The 27,769-nt window shown below is 53.4% G+C and overlaps 2 protein-coding genes across 3 annotated transcripts in view; both read right to left on the bottom strand.

Annotated features, from left to right (window-relative positions):
* Nucleotides 1–25,728, bottom strand: part of BMP8A (bone morphogenetic protein 8a) — a 33,420-nt gene extending 7,692 nt beyond the window's left edge. The window contains exons 1-6 of one of the 2 annotated variants that reach the window (XM_033113655.1): nt 25,023–25,728; nt 10,286–10,475; nt 9,711–9,859; nt 2,376–2,570; nt 1,472–1,551; nt 782–892 (exon numbers count right to left, since the gene is read on the bottom strand). In XM_033113655.1, the coding sequence (XP_032969546.1) occupies nt 782–892; nt 1,472–1,551; nt 2,376–2,570; nt 9,711–9,859; nt 10,286–10,475; nt 25,023–25,356 (1,059 nt within the window). In that variant the 5' untranslated portion in view covers nt 25,357–25,728. The remainder of the gene's footprint in view (nt 1–781; nt 893–1,471; nt 1,552–2,375; nt 2,571–9,710; nt 9,860–10,285; nt 10,476–25,022) is intronic. The other variant, XM_033113656.1, reaches the window with a different exon arrangement.
* OXCT2 (3-oxoacid CoA-transferase 2) lies at nt 6,183–7,726 on the bottom strand. The gene is given in 10 exon segments (XM_033113654.1): nt 6,183–6,295; nt 6,298–6,471; nt 6,474–6,959; nt 6,962–7,042; nt 7,045–7,078; nt 7,081–7,152; nt 7,155–7,290; nt 7,292–7,499; nt 7,502–7,663; nt 7,666–7,726. Coding segments are annotated over 10 exon segments (1,527 nt in total).
* Nucleotides 25,729–27,769: the final 2,041 nt, after the last annotated feature.

Genomic DNA, 27,769 nt, shown 5'->3' with positions numbered 1-27,769 from the left:
CTCACCCTAAGGCATCATCTTGACAACTTCTTACAAGGTAAACACAAGGCTGGGGGTACTAGGAACTAGGGAGTCTAGGTAACCATTCTAGAAAGAAGTCTCAACACAGCAAACATTTAAACACTGAACAATAAGCAGCAGCAACGATATTCCTCACAGACACATTTTTCCGCATTTAAAGTTACCGCAGACACCAGAGCATCAAAAACCACACCATCTGTGGAAAACCAAGAGCTGGGAGGACCAGGAGAAAGCCAACCGGGAGTAAACGGAAGGCGGAGCCCAAGCCCAGAACGGCACACGGGCACATGAGTGACTCTCCCTGCACACGCCATGATGCGGTGGGTGAACACACACTCGTCTCTCACCGCGTGTGCACGTGTCACAGGAGGTGAAACCAGTGTGCACAGGACACGTGTGTTCAGAGCACACCGGTGCCCAGGTGGGATGCACAGCTGTTCTGTATATGTGTGCTTGTGACCACTAGTGGGCTGCCTGTATGAGTCTGAGTCCCACCACACGTACCTGCATGTCCCCACGCGCATGTGTGTTCACGTGTGTGTACCAGCACTGAGTCTGAGTCTGCACACACAGTGTGGCCACACAGGGGCCAGCCTGTACACAGGAGTGCGATGTAAGCACACGTGCACATAGCAAAGGTTCCATGCAGAGAAAGCTCCCCGGGACCCAAGCAGGTGCTCCCATCACCTCCTGGCTTTCTGAGCCCCTCTCCTCAGCACACCCTCCCCCCAGGGTCCAGGCAGGACAGCGAGGTACTGACCAGGGACTGCAGGATGGCGTGGTTGGTGGCGTTCATGCAGGAGTCCAGTGGGAAGGAGCACTCTCCCTCACAGTAATAGGCTGAGTAGCCTTGGGGGGCGATGACCCAGTCCTGGGGGTGAAGGGAGATAATGGAAGAAGGTGAGTCCCATCATGTGGCCCCTCCCGAGCCCCCCTGTCCAGCACCTGTCACAGGACGACTCAGGGCTGCCCCTTACCCTCCCTCAGCCTCAGGGCCCCATCAAACCACCCTCGGGCCCCTCGCGGGGCCGCCCCCAGAGACCTGACATCCACCTGAAGACCCTTCAGCAGACAGGACTGGAAACAAGCTTTCCCCTTCACCTGCATCAGCACTCAGCATGTCCTCCCAGCCTGCCCCCTACCCCCACGTCTCCTGTAGCTGCTGTCGTCACAGCAAAGGCACAGAGGCACTACCACCCTGGCCTCAGTTTCCCTGTTGGAGCTCTGACATTTTATGGCTCAGGATTCAGATTGTCTCCATTTTCATGGTTTTTATCAGAAAACACTTTTTCACTATAAAAGTAACATATTCTCCCTTTAGAAAACTTGGACAACACAGAAGAAATAATACATGAGAAAATGGAATGCCCCGTAATTCTGCCTCCCCCTGGAGATACTCTTACGATCTTCAGGTGGGGATGGTCATTTAAGAAAGGAGAGTAGAAATTACCAGCCAGCCGAGGTCCTGGAAGCTGACATAGAGCTCGTGCCGACGGCAAACCTGCCGGCCGTGGGAGCCGTGGATGTTATCTGCAGGGGACAGATGGTGCAAGGTCTTTCCTGGGGTCCTGCTCTGTGCAGCTACCACAGGGGACTCCCAGGGCAGGGGACGCCCTGATGGGCACATTTACGGAATAAATGAATGATGGGAAACTAAATCACTTGGTCTCCTAAAGCCCATCCCTGCAGCTCTGCTGGTGCCATGACCCAGCTCAAGAAACTTCGATGGCTCCAGACGCTCCTGATGGCTCCAGAGTAACCCCACGCTCAGCTCATCCTCCCCTGACTTTCAACGTGTGGGCTTCCTGATGCTCCAATAAACAGCCCTGGGGACCCTCGGCCATTAGGCTGCGGCACCTCCTCCTTTCCTCCTGAGACACCTCACCTCTCCTGCCACACCCATTCCACGGGTCACGTAGCTCACACTGAGGTCAGCCAAAGGGCCGACTCCCATGCAGGAAAGGAAGGCCCGTCGTGGGTCAGGACCAAACCCTGATCCCTGGGGGCTAAGACTGGTCGGGAGACCTTCACCTAAACCACTGTGCATCCCACAGGGGACCTGGGGAAAAACCAAGGGCCACCAGGGGCGGTGCTGCCTGGAGGAAGAGGCACTTGATTCCTGGGAAGGCCTGGTGAGCCAGGGGAGGGCAGAGAAGGGACTCCTGGGTGGCAGAGAGGCCTTAGAGACAGTGTAGCTGCTCCCCAGGGGCATGGGGCAAAGGAGGGTGTCAGGAAAGGTGGCTGGAGGGTGACCATCGGCTTGAACCCTACTGAGGGGTAGAGGGTTGTGTCACCACCACTGGTTCCCGGCCAAAAGCCTGTGGGCTCAGACCCGGGCCAGCCCCAGACCTCACCAAAGATGCCTGGGAGCTTGTTCGGCTGCGGCAGCTCGTTGGTTTTTTTCGGCAGCCTCTTCCTCAGGGGCCTCACGGCCCGAGGGGCTCGGACAGGGCTGGGGCTCGCCCTGAAAAAAGTGACCATGAAAGGCTGTTTGGAGCGCGGCGCCCGTTGCCCCAGCAGACCGGCCAGGCCAGGATCCACGCTGTGACCTGAGACAGAGAGAGGAGAGGGGCGGTCATTCAAGGGCAGTGGCCCTGCACATGGACACAGCAGGGACCTCTGCCGGGGCCTGGGCGGGCCCAGGAGCACACGGGCTGAAGGCCTGAGGGGGACCCACTGTGCCTCAGTTTCCTCATCTGAAGCCCGGAGTCCCCAGTCCAGCCCCTGCCCCCAGGCAGGCAGGCCTGAGGGAGACGGTGGAAGGAGGGCTGGTGAACCGCAGGGTCAGTGTTGGTGACACTCATGTACAGGTTTCAACGTCATTTCACACCGATGATCCCACTTGTCTTTACAGTAATCCTGGACCTCATCTGTCACTGAGAGCCTTCAGAGTCACTCCACGACGGCCCAGAGCCACACAGCCAGGGACTCTCAGAACCAGGGTTCCCACCTCAGCTGTGAGGACTCCTAGGCCCGAGGACTAGCCCAGCTACCCATACTTTCTGGGGGGGTTAATGTAGGATTGATAACACCCAGCTGACTGGAGCAGCTGCCGGGGCTTGGCGAGCGCTTGTTCTGACGAGCAGCCCCCAAGAGCGGAGCACTCACTGTTCCCTAAGACCATAAATGAGATACCAGGCTCCGTGGGATAGAGACACTGCACCAAAGTCCCAGAGCCCAAGTTCTTACCCACAAGGCCCAGTTAGTAGTTAAAAAAAGAAAGAGGGCTGCGGGTAGGGACACAATTGGAGCCTGGGCTCCAGGAACAGTGATGCCTATAAAAAACGGATTTTACCGCACAGCCACTTAAAGACTGAGGACACCATAAAAAACACACTCATTAGCCCTGTAAATGTCGACTCCACCAAGGAAACTATCTTCCTGGACCTCTTTGTAGTCCCAAATGAACTTTTGATTTTCAATTGTCAAAGCAATATAATAACAACTATAAAGAGACTTTTGAGAAGAAAATATCACTCATACAGCATAATTTACTTAGAAATTAGCTGATCGTTATACATTTAGGTTACTTCCTGGCTTTCATTATAAGGATGAGAATGCGACAGAACCTCTTCATTTGCTTTTCCTGTGGAATTTTCTTACACTAAACACCAAGAGCATGATTACTAACTCACTTTTCTGTTGCTTAAAACACAGTGCCAAGTGTTCCACAGCTGTGTACATTTCCCCTCAATGTTACAACTCTGATACCCACACATGTACATGCACACATGTCTGTGCACACAGAAACACACATGCATGCATTTATATATCCAGTGTACATATGTACACATACGTAGGTATATGTGTTTCTTCTATTAACAGGTCTAGTATGATTCTCCCTTATACACTACAGGTCAAGGACATTGCCTGCCCCACCCATAGTCTTGCTCAAAGGTCAGCTCTTAAACAACTGTGCTTTAGACCTGTGTCCATGGGCCATACTGGATTGAACAACTAATTAATCCTGAGGCTAACCTTTGACCTATGACATCACCTGCCACAAAAACAATGTGCTGGGCCCATCAGAGAATCCACTCATGACGGATCCTGCTGAGACAGGAGTCTGTAGCTGCAGGAGCTGATGCTGGAAGGACCCCAGACAGAAGCCATTCGGGAGCGTTTGGGTCATGACAAGTCACAGTCCTGAGGTGCAGAGCCACAAGACACATGGAAGCTCTGCGAGCAGAGGGGAAAGACGAGGATGAGGAGGCAACAGAGCAGACAGGAGAGGGCGTGACCATCATCAACACGGCCCTGGGGTGAAGCTCCACAGCCGGCTGCCGCCTGGGGACCGCCTTGGGCTTGGGCAGCCCTCCAGGCCTGTGTGCTGCTGCCCTTGAACAGCAGTACCTGTGCAAGGTGCCAAGCAATCTGCATCAGAGCCAGGACAATCCTACCCTTCTCAGCACACTGTGCAGAGGCCTGGCTGCGGGGTGTGGCAAGGGGACTGACACCTGCTCTTTCAGATCCTAATCTGGGAAGTCTGGGAAAGGACCCCTTGCCCCTCCTTCCAGACACTAGAGTGACCCCTCCCTTTCAGCTCTGCTTTTTGCTCAACCCAATATTTGGGCAGGCTCCCTGCCTCCAGCTGGTCGTGAAAAGGCCCAGGCTGTCTTGTTGGTGGTCCCTAGGTTGCCAAGCTCTGACAGGTCCCATTCCAGAAAGGCAGAGGTGGGAGCTTAGGAGCCTCTGGGGCCCAGGATCCCTGCCTGGATGAAACCCTGGAGGGAATCCCAGCTGTGGACCAGGTCTGCTGTTGTCCCTTAGGTTACTCCATCACATGAGGATGGGGAGTTCAACCCTTTTTCTTCTTTCTACTATCTTAGCTAGCTCTGTAACTTATCTGCCCCTGGAAACCTCTGCCTGTTCCACGCTGCTGCTGGAAAGTTCTGACACACAGAAGCTCCCCTTGATGACATTCCATTCCAACATCCCCACCCCACCCCGCCACCTGGTCATGGTCCCTCATCTCTCCATTCCAGTATCTGTCCCTTCCTTCCAGGTGAGACCATTGTGAGGCCTCTCTGAAAGGCCTTCCTTGACCAGCTGGAATTTCTTGCTCTAATGTGCATGCTCATGACAATTGTGCGCCCCCGGGAGCTACACTGAGGATGCAAGCTCCTTTACAGGCTTTGACATCCACCACCCCCCCCCCCACACACACAAACTCTTTTATTTTTTCTTCCTAGTCTTTCAGACTATGGATTCTGGATGAAATACCTCACAGCCCCTCTTGGATTATAAGGGAATGTCAACAAGGGGCCAGTTAGGGCTCCACAACAGAGAGGAAGGATCTAAGTGTCTGTTCAGGTCGACACAGGAACACTATGAGTTACGATAACAAAACCCATCTAAGTCCGTCAGTTTCTAGAACACCTCCTATCATAAGCCGCAGCACTTGGCAACACACAGGTGGACTGTTTATTCCCAGAGTTAACTTCCTGGTGGCATGTTAGCACCCACAGTGTCTCTCTCTTTAGTCGATCCCATTACCACTGTCCCACTGAGGCAGTCTTGCTTTCCTTCTAGAGACCATCTATTTAGCTACGAGGAGGAAGCATATGGGGGGAGGAGGTGAGGTTACAGAGAAACAAAATTTAGCAACAAAATGAAAGGCCCCAGAAGAAAAGTCAGAGGGGCCAAAAGAAAAAAAAAATCTTTCATTTAGATAGCATGTCTTCTGATCACAAATTGACATTTATGTTTATATGTTTTCCATGGCACTAGTAAAATGGTGTCTTAGCTATACTCTTAGCTTATTACCTCATCATTTTTCCCCCTACATTCATGATTCATTCATGAGAGAAGGCATTTCAACAAAATCCTTCCTATGGGATCCTCTCAAGCTACATAGAATTTAACGTAAACATCACAGACAGTGAAGAGGGCATCCATGTCCGCAGTGACTTAGCAGAGCTGTCTTAGGACTCACAGAATAAGCAAGACAAACGTCTATGTTTTCCTTTTGTTTTAATTAAAGTCATACCCCCCTTGAGAGAATAAAGTCTATGTAGGTATAGAAAGTCTGAGATGCCAGGAGAAAACTGGTCATCAGACTGGATTGTGAAAAGGATAAGGATAATTTCCGACTTCCTTTGGATGAAATCCTGTAAGGCAAAAATGAAAAATAGCCTCTGTGACCACGGTCTCCTTCCGGATTAAACTGCCACCTGCTGCATGGGTCTGAGATGGGGTGAGATGGCAAAGGCGCTCCCCGTGCTCTTTTGGATCTCCTCCACGGTCAGGCCTTCCCAGAGTTCAGTGTCAGTTCCTTCTTGTGCACGTCAAACAGGGCTTTTTCCGTGATGATTCGGTCTACACACCGCCTCCCAGGCCGGGGCATCATGCATTTGTCCAAGATTTTATGTTGATTGGCTGTGGTGCTGTGCTGGATGGTGACCACCACTTTGGTCTTGATACTGGACCCCAAATCCATCGCACCCCCATTCCCTTCGCCTTCTTTCCGGGGATCATCCAGTTAGCCAGATCACCATATTTGGAAACCTGCATGGCTCCTAGCTTGGTTAGATGGATGTGTCCTGCTCGGATCATGGCAAATGAGTCATCACTGGAGAAAAAGCAGCCTCCAGGAAAGATGGTGACTGTTTGCTTGCCCGCATCGATGAGATCTGCATCAACCTCCTCTTTTAATGGGAATGGACCAAAGCCCAGGATTCCATTTTCACTGTGAAGGTGAACAATTAAATTGGGGCTGATGTAGTTGCTGGCCAGAAGGGGGATCTCTATGCCCAAACTGGCATATATGCCATCCTCAAATTCAAGAGCTGCCCGTTTGACGATTCGCCCCCTTGTGTCCTTCACAGACATGTCTTTTCCATCTGCCTCCGTCTGGATTGTTAAATGCTCAATTCTTTTATCATATTTTGCCCCCTCTATCACACGATCTACATAAATGTTAGGAACATGGGCGTCTTCGGAGCAAACGACCCCACATCCACAATTTCTTCAACCTTTACTAGGGAGGTTTCTGCAGCCTTGCACATGGGCACGTTGAAATCCTGGCGCTGCCCTTGAGGATGACGTTTCCTGCACGGGGTCGCCCTCCCACTCTTTTACCAAAGCAAAATCCGCCGTGATGGCGTGCTCCAAAAGGTAGTGTTCCCCCGGGGAAACTCCCTCACCTCTCTGGGCTGACTCATGATGGCGATGTGGCCGTCCTGTGGAACCTGATGGGGGCGCATCCTTCCTGAGCGAGGGTCCCGTAGGCCGTAGGCCGTGGGCACGTAGAAGGCGGGCCCCGCGCCCCGCCCCCACACGCTCAGCCAGGGCGCCCTGGGGCGTCAGCTCTAGCTCCAGCTCGCCCGCCTAGAACTGGTGCTCGCAGAGCGCGTTCTCGCCCACGTAGGAACAGATGATGCGGTTGATCTGCTTAGTCGCCAGTAGCAGGCCCAGCCCGAAGTCGTCCACGCCCACGTTGCTGCTGAGCACGATCAAGTCCTTCACGCGGGTCTTAGCGCCCCAATCAGGTTTTCCCGCATACCACATAGCCGGAAGCCGCCGACCATGATTTTCGCCCCATCGGAAATGTCCTTCACAGCCTCCACAGGATCCCTGTAGAACTTGGTGCGCGCACGAACTCTGGTAGCGAAGCCGCAGACACCGCGGTTGGCCCGCGCGGGCCGGAGCCGCCGGCGGGCACATAGCGCCCCAGTACTGCCGTCAGGAGGTGCATGGCGTCCATCGCCTGCTCCGGCTCTGGCTTGTCGGCCAGGGAAAGGTAGTGCTGGTAGTGCTGGTGGTGGTTATGGTGGGGCCCGAGGAGTCTCGACCACGCTGCCCGCGCCGGTCCGGGGCACAAGTAGGCCCCGAGTCCACGCCACTCGGGAAGACTCGGTCCCCTTCCTGCTCCATCATTACGCTCCTTCCTCCAGTCCCATGGCTCTAAATCCACTTATATGTCAGTGGTTCCCACATCTGTATCTCCAGCACCCATCTGTCCTGGAATGACATTTCCATGGACATCTGCCAAACTCTCAAGGGTATCAGGCCCAGAGAGAACTCTTTTTCCTACCTCAAACCTACCCCTCCTCTATATTTCCCTAATTCAGGCAAAAAAAAAAAAAAAAAAAAAATCCACTGGCTGCATCCATGTTATGCATGGATTCCTCTATCCACTTTTCTCCATTTCTGCTTCCCTCACTCCTCTCATCTGGACACTGGCTCCTGGGGACTCTCTGGCTTCACTTCCCTTTGGTCCCCCACAGTTCACACAACCCACCCAGGTGAGAGGGGTGTTTATTTTATACTCAACAATAGTTGAGATTTACAGAAAAATGGTGAAGACAGTATAGAGTTCCTATATACCTAGACCCAGTGTCCCCTGGGAAATGTTAACATTTAAATTACTATGGTATATATTTGCCACAACTAATGAACCAATATTGGAATCTTATCTACTAAACATCACGATTTATTCAGATTTCATTAGTTTTTTCCAAAGTCATCTTTCGCTTCCAGGATCCCATCCAGCATCCCACGTGGCATTTAGTCATTACAACTCCTCAGCTGCCTCTGGGCTGTGACAATTTCCCAGGCTTTCCTTGTTTTTGACCTTGACAGTTTTGAGAAGTACTTGTCACGTGTTCTGTAGGATGTCCTTCATTTGGGTTTGCCAGATGTTTTTCTCATTGTTAGACGGGGTGATGGGTTTCAGAGAAGAGCCACCAAGGAGAAGAGGCTTTCTCAGCCCATCACATCCAGGGTACCCAGGGGCATGTGACTTATTCGTGGGAACCTTGATCACCTGGCTGAGGTGGTGCTGGCCAGCTTTGTCCACCGTCAAGGTACCGCCCCACCCCACTCCACACTGTCCTTCTGGGAAGCCAGTCACTAAGTGAAACCCACACTGAAGGGCTGGGAGGGGTGCCACACCTCCTTGAGGGGGTGTCTCAGAGGGGTCTTCTGTAAAAACCGAAATCAGATCCTGTCATCCTCCACTGCTATTAAATGCAAGTGCTCCCTAAAAACTCCAGACCCTGGCCCTGGTTTGTCATAACTCAGAATGCCCCTGCCTGACTCTCAATCTCCTCTCCTTCCAACCTCTCCCTGGCCAGCTCTGCTCCGGCCATGGCAGCCCCTGATGTAGTCAAACACGCCAGTCCTGTGCCCACTTTCAGGCTTTCTATCCCAACTGCCTGGGATAAAGGAGGCTCTCCCCCAAAACAGCTGGTGAATGAATGAATGCATGAATCCTTCTGGCGATGAGAAAACGGAGGTTTGGAAAGATAAGTAACCTGCCAAGGATACAGAGTCAGAAAGCTGTAGAGCTGGGATTCAAACCCAGAGCCTGAGGGTGTAACCTCTTTCCCTGGTGCCCTGCCAAGCACGGAAACTCCCAACATAGAAGGCGGCTCCCCAGAGAGAAAGAATCACCCATTTCTTGGGGAAATAAAGCATGGATTCACTCTCTTAGCAACTCCAATGTTGGTTCTGCAGAGGGACAGGAGGGAAACCACCGCTGTCAGGGCTTCCTGCTGTCCAGAACTGTGGGAGCCTCGCCCTCTTTATCCCACTGACCCCCACAGTGGGAAAGCATTTTCACCCCAGTGGTCACATGAGAAAGGGGTGGGCTCCAGGCCAATCGAGGGGGCTCCAGCTGTGCCTGCTGCCAGCAGCCTCGGAGGAGCCCCCAGGAGAAGGTTCACCGCCCGATCCCTGAGTCTTACCATCCTCCGTTTCCACATAAAGGCGGAGTCCCAGGTCCTTGTTACGGTTCAGCAACCAGTGGTCACTGGCTACTGTCACGTCCAACACCAGCCAGCCCTCGTCCCCAGCTTGGAGCGTCTGAAGATCCAAAAAGAACAAGTCAGACTCCCTGTGGACATGAAAGAACAATTAACCGAAGCCGGCACAGCTGCCTCCGTGTTTCCAGTGCCCGCCTGGGGGACCATTAGTGGGGCATCGACCTCCTGGCTCTGGGCTGGGCACCTTATGTGCCTTGTCTCACTGTGTCTACCATAGAAAGGTGCTACTGTGCACGTGGACAGATGGGGAAACTGGGGCTTAGGAGCTCAACGACCCATCCACAGCCAGGATGGCAGGGTGGGGACTTGGCCACGACTGCTGCATGGCCTCTCCCCAGGTGCCGGGGCCTTGAGCCAAGCATCCTGCATCTGTGAGGGTGTGCGCCCAGGAAGCTCCCCTCTGTCCTCTGGGAGATGTCATCCCCGCCCCCCGCCTGAGGGCTGGGCCAGACACACTGACAGAGGCTTGACCGGGAGTTGGGGCGCAGGGCAGGCACCTGTTGGCCCGTTCCCTGACCACCTCGAACATGCTGACGTGGAAGGTCCTGTTGAGCGGGTGGGTGCTGGGCAGCTTGTAAATCCGGAACTCAGCGGCTGTGACCGCCTCCCCTGCCGGGATCTGGGTCAGGTCAAAGCGGAATTCCTTCCAGTGGGGCTCCTGGTGGCCCAGGGTGCGGTCCAGCTCCACTGCAAGACAAAGTGGGCTGGTGTTCACTCCTGGCTCTGGGCTCCGGCTCTGGGGTGGCAGGGCCCGGTGGGAGCCAGGGGCCTGGGCAGCCTGGGGAGGGCATTCCCTCCCTGGGGAATGGGCTTGACCCCAGGCTCTGCTCGCCGGGTGCTGAGGGCCCCACGAGGCCCGTAGTGAGATGCCAACCACAGCGCCCGGCACACAGTGGGTGCCAACAAGGGCAGCTTCCATTTCTGGCCACCAAGCCCTAAACCCAGCAGGCCCCGGCTCAGCCCTCCTGCCGACTCTGGGACCCCCAGATGAGGCAGAAGACAGGTCCTGGGGAGATGGACATCAGACCCGAGGCAAAAAAGGGCCATGGGCTGGGCAGGGACATGACAGTGTATTTCAGAGTCTGCCGATGTGCGTGGATGGCACGTGGGAAAGAGTGACTGCTCACAGCTGACAATGGAACTGGGTCTTGAAGGGCGAGAGTGCATTTGCCACGAGGTCATGGGAGAGGGACACTGCAGAGGAAGGACCAGCATGAGCAAAGGCCTAGAGCTGAGGGACACACGGCACAGGCAGGAAAACAACAGCCAGGAACACAGCAAAGGGTGAATGACGGCAGGTTCCTTTTGGAGCAAGGTGAAGGAGGAAGGAGGGCCAGAGGGAGAGATAGAAAGGAACAAGAAGCAAGGCAGTAGTGACAGCTCCTAAGAGGCCCAGTCAAGCCGGGGAAGTGAAGGGGCCGAAAACATGGTGAAATCTGAGTAGGCTTCCAAGAGGAGGTGACATCTGAACTGGCCTTGTTGGATGGGACAGTCTTGGAGGATGGAGAGGTGGTGGGGAGGACGTTCTGGGCAGAGAGGACCACCTATACACAGGCTAAGGGTGCCAGAGCTATGCACATGTCAGCGGTGTGGGGTATGGGGATGAGCATAGCTGTCACCTGACTGCTGAGGACTGGAGCTCCGGCCTAGGACCATAGGCTATGCCTCTGGTCAGTGGGGAGCCAGGGTTCGGGGCAGCAAGGGAGTGGGTGGTTGGGGTGGAAGCTGTGAGGAGAGGGGAGAGCGAGGCACAGGTGGGAGGGGACCTGAGGCAGCAGGGGTGGGGATGCTGGTCCAACACTCTGGGCAAGAGGCCATGGACGTGGAATAAATCCCACATTTCCCCAGCTGCCCGGAAATGCCCAGGACAGTATATTTAGAGCCGCCTCACTTTAGCCTCCTGTCACTTTCAAACACTAAAAATCTGTGTTTCCGGAGAGCAGGGGTGGGAGCCGTCCAGCGCCTTCCCCAAAACCCAACACTGAGATTTTAATTACATGTCTGGGAGTCTTTTTAAAACTTCTCTCTCAGGCTACTGGGCTCAGTGACCACAAGTCACCAGGCTGGTGGCAGAGGCGGATGTGGGAGCACTTCCTGTCCTCGCGGTGGGGACCTGGTCCAGTGATGCACAAGCAAACAGCTGTGCTGGGTGGGGCCAGTGGACACACACGTTTGGGCAGGAGGAGACGGGCATTTCACCCCCGGACCAGGGAGGAGAAGAAACAGAACATCCATCGCCAGTCAGGGCGCTGGACAGGCAGCAAATGCCCACCCGAGCCAGGCTGTTTCCGAGGCAGCGTGGCACAGGTGGCGTCGGGGCCCTGCACAGGCAGAGCGTGGAGGGCAGGGTTCTGCACCTTCTCCGAGCGATGGTCCCCATGAACATCTACACAGGACTCCCCTCCTCCACACACACACACACTGGTGACAATTCCCGTGGATTCAGGGACCACACAGACCACCTCCATTGCGCGGCTGTGTGACAATCCCCCATCTGCAGGATGAAATGGGCGCAGGCTGCTGTGACACAGAATGAGGACGGGTCACTCCATCACATCCTTTGCCTGCCCCTTCTCAAAGCGTCAGGAAGTGCATCTGTCCCCAGGCACTGGGGGGCTGACGGGCGGGTCCTGGGGGCTCACTGGGAACTCTGTCCGCAGGCCTGAGGCTCATTTCATGTTGGATCCAGGGACTGAGGGAACAAACCACAAACCTGGCAGCTCTGTGTGGGCACCAAGCCAGGCGGCCTCCCGCCCTTGCTGGGTCAAGAGCACCTTGTTCACCTGAACACACCGCAGTTTCAAACTTCCGTTCTGGGGGTTTGAAATCAATAAACCAGCCAGCAGTTCCAGCACAGGAAACGGCCCACCCTGGCCCTTCCAGGCAAGCACCAGAGGGTGGGAAACTTTTAGGAAAATACTGCTTTTCATCAGAAACTGATAAAACTTCCTGGGGTGCAGCATTAAATGAGATATTACTGTAATGGACCAAAGGGGGTGTCCCTTTTCATTGGTAGGACTGTGGGGATGGACATCTTTTCAGAAGTTGCTCCTTTGGGTTAGGGAAGATAGTTCTCAAAAGCTGAGTGAGGAAAAGCATTTGCTGGGACCTGGATTGTTCCCTGAGGTAGTCCCCAGGCAGGCAGCCCCGGCTTTAACCACGAAAACCTCGCTGAGAAGCATAGATGCTCTGACCTGTGGTTGAGGCTTCGGGTCCTAACCAGGTACTTTCCCTGCGAGCTCCTCGTCTGTGAAGTGGGCATATTAGGAGACTTTCTACACAGGGCTGTGAAGGACTTTGTAAAGAGCAGGGGCCATATCCTGGGAGTCGGGGAGGGGTGTTGACCTCTAATTTCCTAACATAATTGACGTATCAAAGTGATGACATCTGCCATGTGTGAAACTCAAGAGCCCTGGGGTGGCAGGAGAGTGAGACATTCAATATTCTTTTTTCTGAATAAAGTATGAAATGAAAAGATTAGATAACATCAAATGTATCAATTCAACTGAAAGGCATTTGGACAGCATCAGGGCACCTTTTCACCTGCCTGACCTTTGTCAAGGCGCTTGGGCCTCAGCGCCCATATCTGCAAAACGACCACTTGAATGAAACTGTAAATGAAAGTGTAAAAAGTCACGTTTGCTATTGCAGCCAGGACTCAGTTATGGTCCAGCAAATGCCTGTAATATAGTATGTAGGAGCATTTTCTTCTCAGTGTCCCTTCATGCCTCCACCTTCAAGCTTTCATCTTCCTCATAAGCAGGGCGTGGAATCCCCCAAAGATGTCCAGGCTCGGAGAGGCAGCCCCTCAGCAATGCCTCTATGGCCATCACCCAAGTTCTGGTTCAGGCACAGAGCAAAAATTGACCCTTTCTTTATGAAAGTGCTGAAGATTACAGAACTTCAGAGCTCAAAGGACAGAGATCACCACATACGCTCTCCTCCTACATTTGTACACATGTGGAGACGGAACCCAGGGGTCCTGACCCCCATCTGGGCACTTTCCATTGCAGTGGACCTCCATCCACCATCTGATGCTGAAAGAACAGCGTAGAACCCAAGATGGACTTGGCCTGTCACTGCTCCCCACCCCACTGCTATTGTTGGATGGTCCACAGAGGAAATTTATGGGAAGGGTAAAGGTCTATACAGTGTGATTTTTTGGGTTTTCCCAGAAAAATTTTGCTGCCGGTTATGGGGTTGGGAAGTTCATTCCCAGGTCCCCTGGCAGATTCAGACAGGCTGGGTGAAGGGCAGGGGGTGCTTCCTTCCTGGCCTATGTTTTGGATTCTGGCCATCTGAGATATGCCCTGCTAGGAGTCCTCCATGGTGGCACTGGAGGTAAGGGAACCATTGACGCTTGGAGCAAGGTTTCTGGCTAGTAAATTATTTCCCTCATGTGCAAAATCTAGGGCAGGGAGGACTAATGGGGGGGGTGTCCCATGATTTCCCCTTTGGGCATGTGGGAGATGACTCCTGACTATGCCGCCCTCTCATGCTCTGGAGTCTTTCTAGCAACACTCATTTTGTTCTATTCATTTTTCCTGGTCACATCCAGGAATATTCATTCATTCATTCATTCCACGCATTTGAAAGCAGTGCTTATTAAATGCAAGCCATGAGTTAGGCATTGGGGAAACTGCAGACAAGACAGACCAGCCCTGCCCCTTGGGAGTTGATAGTGCAGCGGGGAAGTCCAGTAGCAAACAAAAAAGTAAACAAGATCATTGCAGCTGATGAGGACATCAAACGAGGGATGGCATGGTGCTGGCGCGGGGAGGGTGTGCGGGAGTCACTTTATGTTGAAATAATGCTAGATTATTTAGATTTAGAGAAAAGTTGCTGCAAGAATAGTACAGAGACTTCCCATATGCTCTTTATCCAGCTTCCCCTGAGAAGAGCATCTTACATAAGCAAACCATAGTATAATGATCAAAACCAAGAAACTGATATTGGTACAATGCCATTAACTATAGACTTTTCTTGAATTTTACCAGTTTCCCCACCAATGCCCTTTTTCTATTCCAGGATTCAATCAAGGATTCCAAATTTCATTTGTTTGGTGTCCTTGGTCTCTTCTGATCTGTAACAATTGCTCAGTCTTGTTGTTCCTGACTGGGACACTTTGGAAGAGCACTGGCCAATTATTTTGTAGCATGTCCCTCAGTGTGGATTTACATGATGTTTTCTCATGACTAAACTGAAGTTACGGAAGTTGGAGACGAATACCACAGAAGTGACGTCCCCTGCTAAGCACATCAAATTGTAGGACCAAGCAAACAATTAGTATGCTAGTACCCCATGTAGGACCCCATCATTCAGTGAAAAAGAAAACAGAAATATAAAATTTAAACATTTGAATAAAAGCCTAAAATACTAAATTTGAATTGGAAAAATTAGTCTGAAGGCATGATTTTTTTTCTCTTACAAATATACATTCCCTAGCTTTGTCCACTGTAAAAGCCTCTGAACAGTGGCCACACAGGGATAGTGGGAGCCTAACGCTCAGGGTGCGGTCTCAGTGCACCCACTGCACCACAGGGCACAGGGCTCTTGGAGAAATGGCCCATTTCCCACTCAGGGCAGGAAATGCCTGAGCAGAGCCTGGAACATCTCACAGCAGAGGTGAGGAAGCTCTCAGAAACTCCTAGGTAAGAGTGAAAGTCCTTGGAAGCCAAACTGAAGAGGTTTCACAATGGTCAAAGAAGGGACAATTTGAGCACCAGAGAGAATAACAAATACAAACGACTGAAACTCATCACATAGGTTAATGTCTATTAATTCATCACCCTCAGCATAAAACAGCGGACTGTTTTAGACAGGATTTCTCAACCTCAGCACTGTCGACATCCTGGCACAGATACTTCTTTGTTGTGCGGGGCTGTCCTGTGTACGACAGGAGATTTAGCAGCATCCCCAGCCTCGGCCCACTAGATGCCAGTGACACTGCCTTCCCCTGCCCACCTGGGACAACCAAAATGTCTCCAGATATTGCCAAATGTCTCCTGGGAGATTGAGAACTACTGCCTTGGTGAAACCTGGTAAATGAGGGGGAAAAGTAGTCAAGACTGGAGAAGGAGAAGGAACCGGTCATGTGAAGAGGTAGCCCTGCATGTTTCAGAAACATCCAGGAGCCCGGCGGGGCTGAAATCTAGTGGTCCAGGGGTGAGGTGTCCAAGATGAGTCTGGAGTGACAGGCAAGAGCAGTTCACACGTAAAGAATTCTGTTTCTCAGCCCTCAATAACTCAGCACAGTGATTCAAAGGATCTCTGACTTAGCAAGAACTTGATGAAGTTCGATGGCTGCTGATGCCGGGACAGTGCATGACCTTGTGAGGTGGGTTGGAAGCCCCTGGAGTTTCCTGTGGCTAACAGACACTTGACAGCCAGCTCTATGGACCCAGGCCAGGGTCTGGGACAGACAATGTCACCATTACTTCCACAAAGCGCCACTTGGGGAAACACTCAAAGTGTTTACTTTCTTAACTCTCTTCCTTGGCTCCAGAAAAATAAAGAATCACAGGACCTTCTCCTCCGACCCCTAATTAAACCACCTCCGGGTCCCATGTTTACGGTAAGGGTCCGCTATGGGCAGGAGGCAGCCTACACTTCTGCCTTTCCACTTCTGAGGCCTTGCACCCACCACCTACAGGCTACACCTCCAGATGACACAACTGTGGCCACAGGCTTCAACTATTTTTGTGCCCTGGACAAAATTTAGAGTCATCCAGACAACTCAAATCTGTCTTGTTTCTGACCAAAAAGCAAGACTTCAAAAGACCCCGTTCCTCAAGCTCAGAGCAGCCGTTCAGGGAACAGAATCTTCTGTGTCCATCCATCCTTCCTGCCCTCAAACCCTCCCCAGCCCCGCAGGGGCCCCAGGAGGGGCGCAGCTTGGCTTTGCATCCCAGGCCCCCTGAGCTGGCCCGTCTCTTCCACACGGCCTCCTGGGCCTCCTGGCTGCCTACAGCCTCCCCCAGGCCCTCCTCCAGCCGCTCTCTCCTGGCTGGCCCCCATCCCACCATGTCTAAAGGCTGCTTTCCTCTCAGTCCTGCTGTAAAAGCCCTTTATCCTCGCTCTGACCCCACACAGATCAGCCTGCACGTTCGCCCTTTCCCCCACCCCAGGAGCCCTGGGCCCTGATTCATCTGCCCTGCTGGACGGTGAGCAATTTGAGGGCAGGGACCAAACAATGTGGGGTGGAAACTAGAGGCTCTCAGTGGCCCACTTATTAAGTCCCCTGTGTTCCAAGGGCTCAGAGGGGAGGCCCCGGCCCCTTCTCCCCAAGGGATCCTGGTCCCCAGGACAGTGGCTCAGTGTCCAGCATCCACAGGTCCTTGGGCTAGGGTATCGCTACTGGTCTGGTAGTGGCTTCCACATCCCAGCGTGTCTCCATCAGGAGCCACCCATGTTTTCACTTTGCTGTGGGACTTGCCTGGCCCCCGAGGTGGAGAGCAGGCACCCTCAGGGCCCTGGAGGCGGACGGGCTGGGCCTGTTTGGCTGGTCCTGCTGGTAACAGAGGTCGAGGGGCCCACTTTAGGCTTAAAACAAGACCTGTGTACCCATGGCCTGTGCTGCCCCACAGGGGAGCCATGGAATTCATCACCTATCGATCTGCATCCTGAGGGGCTTCCTCCCACCCAGAAATCTCAGCGCTCCGAGAGGCGGCCCAAGGCTTCATTTCTGAGGTATTTTTAGCGAGTTCCCATTACTGACTTTTTTCAGAGCTGTTTCCATAAATGGCTCTGCACTCATAATTACTGGTCGGGGCCTCAGACGGCTTTAGACCCCAAATTAAAAGGGAACACCCGCACAGGCCACCACATCAAGCCTGCCAGGCCAAAAATAGATCCAAGGAGATGTGAGCAAGAAGGATGCGATTCCTCCAGTTCAAACCGGAGGAAGAAGTGAACTGTGGGCGTTTTCCAGAAAGATGTGGTCTCAGTGACACATCCCTCTCTCCCAGGGGCAATGGGATCCTGTGAGGAGGCAGGCTGGGTGTACCTCCTACCCCGTGCCTCACCCCTGGAGGAGCCTCCATCAGGAGGCTAGGAGTGGGCACATTCTTTGGTCAGAGCTGGAAAGGCCTTCTGGGCAACCCTGCATTGAGGGGGAAACTGGGGCCCAGAAGGGGTAGAGACTTGCCAGGGGTCACGTGTCAGGTTAGGAGCCCTTCATGTGGACTTGCAGACTCGGAGCCGGTACAAAATGAGTGGCCCTAAGAGTTCCTCTCAGTGGCAATACTGGGATGAGGGGGTCACCTGTCTTCAGGTTCTTCTGTCAGCCTGGGCCCCGAGAATGCCTGCTGAAGCCCCCTTCCTCCACGCAGGGCCCTGAGGGGACTTGGGGTTCCAGGGACATGCTGCACCCATTGTCGGCTTCTGAAAAAACAGGAAGGGCTGGCCCTGCTTTGCCCCACTGACTGGGCCAGGCTCCTTCGCGTGGTCCCCTGCCTCCCACTGAATTCCTTTCCTTCATGCAGAGTCTGGGGTGCACAGCGGGTGGGGGGATCACAAAGAGTCAGCTTTGGTCCCTGTTGTCAGGTTGCCCGTAAGTTTCCTGCGGAGGAAGAAAAAGAGGGGATGCCCCTGAATCTGCAGGCAGAAAGCGACTAGAATCCCAAGAGAAACACACACAATGGGGCACAGGGGGGCTCTAAGCATGGAGGGAGCCTTTGGGGAGGGGGTCAGAGATACTTTTCTAGGAAGCCTAGTGAGAGTGGTGGAAGAATTCTGACAAGCAGAAATGGAGCAGAGTGTTCTAGACAAAGGCATAGAGGTGGGTAATAATGTGCCAGCTCCCATTTGACCTGTGTGAGACACCACACTGGGCACGTTAGATGCCATTTCTAGTAATGCTTACCCAGGCAGCCTGACCCTGGAACTGTGCTCTTTACTCCTTGGCTCCAGGAGGTCCGTAGGTAAATGATGAGGTGGGGGTGTAGATAAATACAGCAGGCTCTTCCCTCATCATACTGACTGCCATTTTGAGCAGGCCAGGCATTTGCTAAGTTGTTAAATGCCTTACCTACGGTTTTTAACCATTATACTATGACACAGGTATTATCCCAATTGTAAAGGTGAAGAAACTGAGATGCAGAGATTTTAAGTAACCTGTTCAATATCTCAGAGATCTTGAGTGGCAGACCCCAGATTAAAACCCAGTGTGTCCTACTGCAGAGTAGTCAACCATTATGCCCCCCACCCCCGGGCCGACCTCCCCTCATTGCTATGTCCAGTTTTCACATCTGCTCCTATGGATCTGGGCACCCAGGAACAGGGCCAGACACTTCTACTTTATGAGACTCAACTTCCTCCTCTGTCAGCTGGGGGCAATAGTACTCATTTACCCCAGCAGGGTGAGAAAACACTGAGGAAATGGGGGTGGAGAAAGAGGAGTCAGTCATCAGGGATCCAGAGGGCAAACCATCCTGGGGGCCAGACAGGATTTTGGAGAAAAGGCATCCACCTTCAACTCTTGGGAAGAGAGAGAGCTTTGGAAACCAACAAAATGAAAAGGCAACTTACGGTATGGGAGAAAATATTGGCTAACCACGTATCTGATACGGGTTTAATATCCAAAGTATATAAAGAACTCATACAGCTCAATAGCAAAAAACAAACAAAAAATCTGATTTAAAAATGGGCAGAGGAACTGAGTAGACATTTTTCCAAAGAAGACATACAAATGGCCAAAAAGTACATGAAAAAGTGCTCAACATCAGAGAAATCATCAGGGAAATGGAAGTCCAAACCAAAATGAGGTATCACCTCACACCTGTTAGAATGGCCATCATCAAAAAGACAAGTTAACAAGTGTTGGCAAGGATGTGGCAAAAGGGAACCCTTGTGTACTATTGGTGGGAATGTAAATTGGTGCAGCCATTATTGAAATTATTATTATGAGGCTCCTCAGAAAATTAAAAATAGAACTTCCATGTGATCCGGCAATCCTACTTTCTGGTATTATCCAAAGGAAATAAAAACAGGATATCAAAGACATCTGCACTCCCATGCTCATTGCCGCATTATTCACAATAACCGAGATATGGAAACACCTAAGTGTCCATCGATGGGTAAATGGATAAAGAAGATGTGGCATATTAGCCATGAGAAAGAAGTAAATCCTGCCACATGTGACAACATGGACGGAGCTTGAGGGCATTACGCCAAGTGAAATAAGCCAAACAAAGATATATGCTGCATGGTATCACTTATATGTGGAATCACACACACACACAAAGTCAAACTCATAGAAACAGAACGTAGAAAGTGCTTGCCAATGGCTGGGGAGGGAGGCGGGGAGGAAATAGGGGGAGGCTGATAAAAGAGTTCGAACTTTCAACTACAAGATGAACAAGGTCTGAAGATCTCGGGTAAAACATGGTGACTGTAAGTGGTAACACCGTGTTGTATAATTGAAATTTACTGAGAGAGTAGAACTTAAATGTTCTCACCAAGTAAAAAAAAGATAAATGTGTGAGGTGACAGATGCGTTAATTAACTCAGTGGCGGAATCCCTTCACCGTGTATACATACATATATCAAATCATCACGATGTACACTTTAAATATCTTATAAGTCAATTATTCCTCAATAAAGCTGAAATAATTAGCTTTTTTAAAAAGAGAAATACCTTTGGGCATGTGGTCCCTGTAATAGTAAGATAAGTTTAAGACGGATAAAGAATTTGCTGTTAAAGGAAAGACAAAGTCGCAAAACAGTGGGCACTTTATGCCCCACTTTGCAAAAAAAGTAATAAAATGTTAGTATCTATATTGATAAAATATCAAGGCTGATGGGCGGGGGGGGGGGGGCTATACCAAAGGATTAAAATGCTGGTTTTCTCTGAAGTAGACGCAGGACTACCAGGGGTGTCCATATGTTTCTAAACATATGGTCTGAATTTTCTATAATGGAATTCTATAATGAATCTATATATGAATTTTCTACAACGAACATGCCTTAGTTCTATAATTCCCAAAACAAATACATTTTTTAAATGAGATTCTCAGTCTACAACATACATTCAATACAGTCCAATTCAGCAGCACTTACTGGACCTAATGATCAACCAGGCCTCTATCTGGGTGAAGAGGCAGCTTCTATGGAGAAGAGCAGACTATGTGCAGACAGGGAGACCACCTGCTGTGTGGCCTTGGGAAAATCACCTAACTTCTCTGAGCCTCACTTGCCTTTTTAAAACAAAGATGTGGTAGTAACTGTGAGATGCAAATGAAGGGACCGATGTGGAAGTTCTGTGGTCATCAGGTATAGTGATCACTGGGTGTCATATCACATGATCCCTAAATGGCCCACAGGTAGGGACCGTGAGAATCTCTATTTTACAGAAGAGGAAACTGAGGCTCCAAGAGGTGGACTGGAAAGTTATGATCACACTGAGAGTAGGTGGCGGGGCCAACATGCAAATCCTGTCTGTCTGAGTCCAGGTCAGAACCCCGACACCGATCCTATCAGTCCTCCCAGTGTCTTACGCGTCTGGGTTTCCAGACAGGGGGTATCACCGTCTAGACCATGTGACAATCGTCTTTATGGCTTCTGTATTTGTTCTTTGTCTCTCCCACTAGAAGGTCAGCTCCATGAGAGCAGGGGCTTTGTTTTGTTCACTGTCATATCTCAGTGACTAGAACTATGCCTGGCACAGAGCAGGTACCATGTGACTACTTGTTGAATGAATTAATGAAAAACTGAAAGTCCCTGGTAAAGAATCAAAGAAAGTGACGGAGGCCAGATCTCTTACTCCCACTGATCCAGCCTCTCTCAAATCCAACAGCCTCAGTTCGGCAACACCGCTGTCCTTGGCTGCCTGAGAACCCAAGAATAAATTAGTCTGGTGCAGGGAAGGGTCAGGACAAAAGTGAAAATGGTTCCATTCATTTCTGGCTGGACTTCTGCCAGCAGTGCTGTTTGTGCCTCAGTTTTTCAATCTGGAAGATGGGCACCTGCCACCCCACTGACACGTGGAAGAGGATTCAGGAGGAACAAGCAGAGGTGATCCTTCCTGCCTTTTCCTCCCTCCAGAGGGGCTGAGTGAGCCCGAAGTGCCCGAGGTACAACCAGTCACACCTGTGCTCAGGCCGAGGATACAGGTGATGTCAGAAGGTGCCTCCAACAGAACCACAGGGTCAGGGCTGCGTGGCCCCTCATTTTTCTGACACCATCACTGTACTGGACAAGAAACCAGAGGCCCAGAGAAGGGAAGGGGCCATGATTCGGGACATGGAGGAATCAATGGCAGGCCGGACAAGACAAGAACCTGTGAATTGCCTCCCAGCTCAGGGCTCTCTCCTCCCTGAGCACATGCGACACCAGGGTCAGGCTCTGTCTGCACCACACGAGTACTGGCCCCCATTACTGCATCCTGGCCAACAGCAGACAAGGCTCTACAAGGCCGAGATTGACAGACAGGCCAGGCAGGACCACCGGCTCTGACCACAGAGGCATGACCCAAGGGCCGGAGGCCTGGGAGTGGCCCGTGGTCTCTGTGTCCTACAGGCTGCCATTGATGGTGAAGGACCTAGCAGGCAGCAGGCCTGGCTTCTCAGGAGCCAGATGAGGCCGATAGGAGAGGTGGAGGGGGAAGCAACAGGAGTGGGAGCCTGGGCGTGGGCGCTGTTAGCACAGACTCTCTGCTGTTAGACTCCAGAGGGTTTAGGGGCCCCGGCTTCATGTGCCTGAGGCCTGGGCCTCCAAAGGAGAAAAGAATCCTGCTAGGTGCTAAGCCTAGGTAATTAGCAGGTCCAACCACTCTCACTGAGAGTTCTACTAGTGCAATTAGTAGGACAGAATAAAGAAGGCCCTGCTGGCAGCTGGCTGGGCCCGCCCACAACTGGGCTTCACTGAACAAGGACCTGCCTGTTGATCCCACAGCGTCAGAGGCCTTAGATCCTAATGAAACACGCAGAGATGGCGGGGGAAGAAGCTGGGGTTTGGAATCCACAGCCTGGATGATGCCATGGATGTGCTGTGTCGCCCTGGCCTGGCCATTTAACCTCTCTGAGCCCATGAAATGAGGCTGGTAAAACAGCTTCACATGGCGCTGCGTGGATGGAATGAGGACTTACAAGGCTATGGAATTGCAAATGCTCTTCTTCTAAAACTGGTGGAAACACCTTTGGTTCGCTTTTAAAATCTGTTTCTGGGTTTCACATGTGTATAAGGCACATGGAGATATTCCCATCACATCCACCGCAAGGCTGGGCAGCAGCTGGGAGGTGCTGGAGTCAGGGGCAGTGACCAGGGCCATGTTCACCCTAAAAGAGGATCACTTTCTGCTCCTCCCATGTATCAACCAATCACACAACTCTGAGGATTCACTGATGACTGGGAGTCCCATTTTAGAAGGAGGGACCTAAGGCTCAGAGAGGGCGAGGGACATGCCTAAGATCACACAGCAGTCAGGAGGGGAACCAGGTCTTCCTGAGCTCAGGGTGCTGCTCAATTCACAGCAGCAGCTCCCACTAGAGCTGTGCAAGCCTTGACCCAGGAGATGTGGGAGGAAGCAGGACACGGCCTGGGTGGTGACTCACTTTAAAAATGGCTCCTGGGGGACATTCTCAGGGTTACTGCCTCCACAGCTCTTCTTGGTCCTGAGCCCTGGGTCAGCTTGTTCCGAGGACAGAGCTCCAGCCTCAATTCCCATACTCTCTGTCCCAAGTCCCCACCCCTGCCCTCTAACCAGAAAGCTGGCATCCAGAACCCACAGGCTGGAGTCCCGTGCCTGGCACTGGGCTCCCAGCAGAGGTTAACAGCTGCCTCCGGCAGCTCGCTCCCCCACCCCAGTCCACCACCAGTTCTGGGTTGGAAGGGACAGAGGGCTCCTTATCTGTCCCCTATTCCTGACCTTTGTGGGAAACAAATAGCTGAGGACCCCACAATACCTGCTGCTGCTCTGTGTCCCCCGGAGCCCTCTGCCTAAACCCCTCTTAAAGCTCCCTCCACCCTGAAAGCCTGCCCTCCTGACAGCAGGAATGTCCTTGAGGACTGGATGTAGAGCCAAACAACCTGGGCCTGTCCTGGCTCACCCACGTAGAGGCCGTGCTATCCTGGGCGTGACAATGTCTCTGCTGTCACGATCCTCATCTAGGAGATGGGGGTGAATAGGCTGTTAACAGGGTTGTTGGGAGGATGAAGACGGATGCCATAGGTGAAGGGAGGCTGGTGGCCTTGGCAAGAGTCCTCGCTCGGCTCTTGGCCCCATCGCTCTCCCCACCTTGGGCTGATCTGTCATTCTTGGGTCCTCAGGTCCAGTCTGGTGTCTGCCTGAGCCCAGACTCTTGACCCTCACTGGTCACAGAGAGGAGGCAGAGCAGATGGGGGACAAATATTCATGACTGTAGATTAAAGAGTTTAGTATAATGGAAAAAGATACCTTTGAGAACTTTAAGGGTAAATGGCTCCACGAAATGCAATGAAATCTCTGCAGAGGAAAAGCTGGGCTTTGCCTGGGAAAACAACGAGGAGCCAAGCTGCCCAACAGGTCATTCCACAGGCCTGGACACTCACTGCATGTCAAGCCATGTCCCAGGTGCTGGGTGTGGGTGACATGACCACAGCCTGCCCCACTGAGCCGAGTCTACTCCTTCCCACCTGCTCCCCTGACAGCCACGCCCCCACCTCCAGCCTCCTGGGCTTTGGCCCCGGGAAGAGGCTGCGGCGCACTCGGGACATCTGGGTTCTCCTCACAGCTCTGGTCACTTTGGCGATGTGACCAGGGTTTTCCACAGTGAACTTTGTCCCTCTCTTCAGTACAGCCCTTATCACAGTGACAGCATCACAGCCTCTGTTTACTCATCCGTCTTCTCAGGACCAGACTGTCTTCCTGGCACTGCCCGGGTCCACCCGACATTACATGATTCCTATTCTTGGGTGTGTTTGCGAGCGGGTGACTGTACACGCCCCTGGGACTCACATTCCCGCGTCTGCCCCGCCAGACCCACAGCTCGCCGACCCGCACGCCCCTTAGACCTGGCTGCCCTGACCTCGGCAGTTCCCACTCCTCTGCGGGGTCCGTCCACCAGGCGGTGACTCCCGGTTCACCGCAGGGGCACCCGCTGCCCAAGGTTGTGCACTCGACCTGCAGCCCGTGTTCCTTCCCGAGGGGCCACCGTGGGGGCGCCAGGACACTCCGCTCGCCGTCCCTACACGCGCGTTCTCGCCGAGGTGGCACGGTTACCGCAGTCAGAAACGCCCATCCCTAGAGTTCACACTCACCCATGTTGACGAAGCTCATGACCAGGTCGGTGCGGCCCAGGCGCCGCTCGCGGGGGCCGCCGTCCTCGTCGTCGTCGCCGGCCATGGCGTGGTAGAGGTCCAGCATGAAGAGCGGCGCGGACGCGGGCAGCCGGGCGGCGGCGGGCGGCGCGCGGGGCCGTGGCCGCCCCGGCAGCCCGAGCACCGCCAGGATCTCGCGCTGCAGGTCGCGGCGCTCGCGCGGGCCCAGACGGCGCTGCGGACAGCCGGGAGCGGGGCGCACGCCGGGGCCGCCGCCGCTCAGCGCGCACAGCGCCAGGCCCAGGAGCCAGAGCGGCCCGGGGCGCGCGGCCATGGCGGGGCGACTGGGGGCTCTCACCCCGCACGCATCCGCTGCGCCGTCGGCCCTGGGCCGGGACCCTGACGGCAAGCGGCGGGCCGGGCTCGGGGACGGTGGGACAGCGCGGGAGTCGCCCGCGGTCGCAGCGCCGACCCGAGAGCACCCTACACGCGGCACCTGTCGCGGCTCCCGGTCGGTGGCCGCGGCAGCCAACGCCTCGGCGCAGGGGCTACACGGGCGTCTGGGGACCGTCGGGTAAACTATCTGTCGCTGCTGTGCCCTCCAGTCACGCTGCTGCCGAGGCCCGCTCAGTCCAGGTGGCGGGTGAGCTCTCGTAGGCGCTCAGGGAGGCGCGGACCTGGGAACGCCGGCTCAGCCCGACCGGCGGTTTCTGCTTTGCGCCCCGCCGCAGCTGCCTTGAGTCTTAAGCCGGGTCGTCGGGTCCCGCCCCCTACGGGCCTGACCAATAGGGACGCGGGGGCGGGGCCAAGGCCGCCGAAACCCGCTCCTGGAAGGGGTGTTGGCGCTGGTAGCGGCGCCCTGGAGATTTGACTTGTTGATGGGTGGTGTGCTGGTCGGACGCAGGGTCCGCAGCTCAGGCGTCTGGGTCGCCAGGGTCGTCCTGGGCTGCCCTCGCAGCCGCTGGCCACGCCGTCGGGCAGGCAGAGAGCCTAGGTCTGGGGATCCCAGGGTAGCGGCAGAGCGGGGAGTGTCCTTGAGCGCCCTCGCTCCGGAGGGCATCCGGAGTCTCGGTCCGGCCAGCCAGTGACCGCTTTGTGGTGCGCGGAGTGTCGTCCCATGCCCCCAAATGCGGCCTCAGTCCTGTCTGGAACGACTCCGTGGGTGCCAGCCTCCGTGGGGCGCATTCCTCTCCCAGCATCTGCCTGGCCCAGGTTCCCTGCTACCGCAGTTCCTAGCCAGCCTCCCGGAGCCTTCCCTGCTGTCTCCTTGCCTACACTGCTAGGGGCTTCTCCTTCCCTTACGGCCAGCTCAGTCGCTGCTTCCAGCGCTCCCACGCACCTGGCTCCCGTGTGCTCCCTGCCAACACCCCAGGCGGCCCGCTCGCCCGACACCCCCACCACCCACCTATGAGTCGAATCCAACACCCGCGACACCAACCGCCTGCTCTCGCTGCGCCCGCTGCGGACCCCGACGTGCTGATACAGCCTTGAACATCAGACGCGCACCCGCCTCCAGCCTGGCCAAGGAGCTCTGGGGCCCTTTCCGAGCTCCTAAGAACCGCCTTTGCGCAATTTAATTGTCCATTCCCTCAGCGGCTTGCAAGAGAAGGCCCCCTCACGGAAACTTCTGGATTGACTACCCCCCTTCTGTCCAGCCTGCTCTTCCCTGGGCGCTTTCTCACTGCACTTATTTATGGTTAAGGTGCTGCGCTGGAAGGAAGTGACTCCTAGACTGGGCTCCGACGGTTGGAAGGAATTGGTAAGGACGACAGGAAAGTCCACATCACATCATTTGGGGCCTCGGATATAGCCTATAATTCTCAGGTTGTGTATTGCCCAGCTGCAAACAGCCCAGTGCTGGGCTGATTCTTGTAATAGCAAAAATCATTTATCTCAATTTAGGATGAGTGAGTGGAGATAGCCCTATTCTTTAAAACAATGGCCTCACATTCCCGTAAACCATGTGGGCAGCTGTGTTGTGCCAAGTCAGAGACGAGGCCCACCAGCTCCCTGCTCCTAGAACCCCCAGGTGAAGCCTTTTCTGAAGGCAGAATGGTTAGGATCTGACAGAAGTGCCTGCAAAGTGAAAAGGGGAGAGGAAGTAGTGGTGAGTGATGTGAGTGGAATCCTGGAACTCCAGAACTGCAAGGGAACTGAGTGGGGTAAGTTTCTTGGAGAAAGTAGTATCAAAGGTTTTCCTCAGCCACCTGGCAACTCTGTGACTTCAGGCAAGCTACTTAACCTCTCAGGTTCAGCTTCTCATATATAAATGGGGCTCCCAATTGTAGGGTTGTGATGGGTATTAAATGAGAATGTACATAGAGCACTTAGCACAGTGACTGGCATATAGTAAGCACTCAATAAATATTAGCTATTCTTATTTAAGACTGCAGGAATTCCCACTCATCCTCTACCCTACACCATATTTGCATTACTTCTTTAGCACTTGTATCACAGAACTATAATTTTGCTTTAACCCCCTTTCGGGCAGCCCTGTATTTCCCACGTGGTCTTGCATACAGGTGTTTGTTGAATCAAAATGTACTTTCTGCATATTCCATCACCAGCTGAGCTTTGTTGCAAAGATTGAGGGAAAACCTTAAGAAAAACAAGTGACCATGGTCCAGACTCTTAAAAGATGGAGGTCAAGCTGTTTTCAGCATGCTTCTGAAGCCAGGCACAGTAGAGGAAGCAAATTTGGGTGAAAAGGATCCTACACAAAGTTCTGGCATCTTGAACTTACTCAA

This window comes from Rhinolophus ferrumequinum, chromosome 9, assembly GCF_004115265.2.
Source record: "Rhinolophus ferrumequinum isolate MPI-CBG mRhiFer1 chromosome 9, mRhiFer1_v1.p, whole genome shotgun sequence".
Lineage (NCBI taxonomy): Eukaryota > Metazoa > Chordata > Mammalia > Chiroptera > Rhinolophidae > Rhinolophus > Rhinolophus ferrumequinum.
This window is presented reverse-complemented; position numbering and strand designations above follow the sequence as displayed.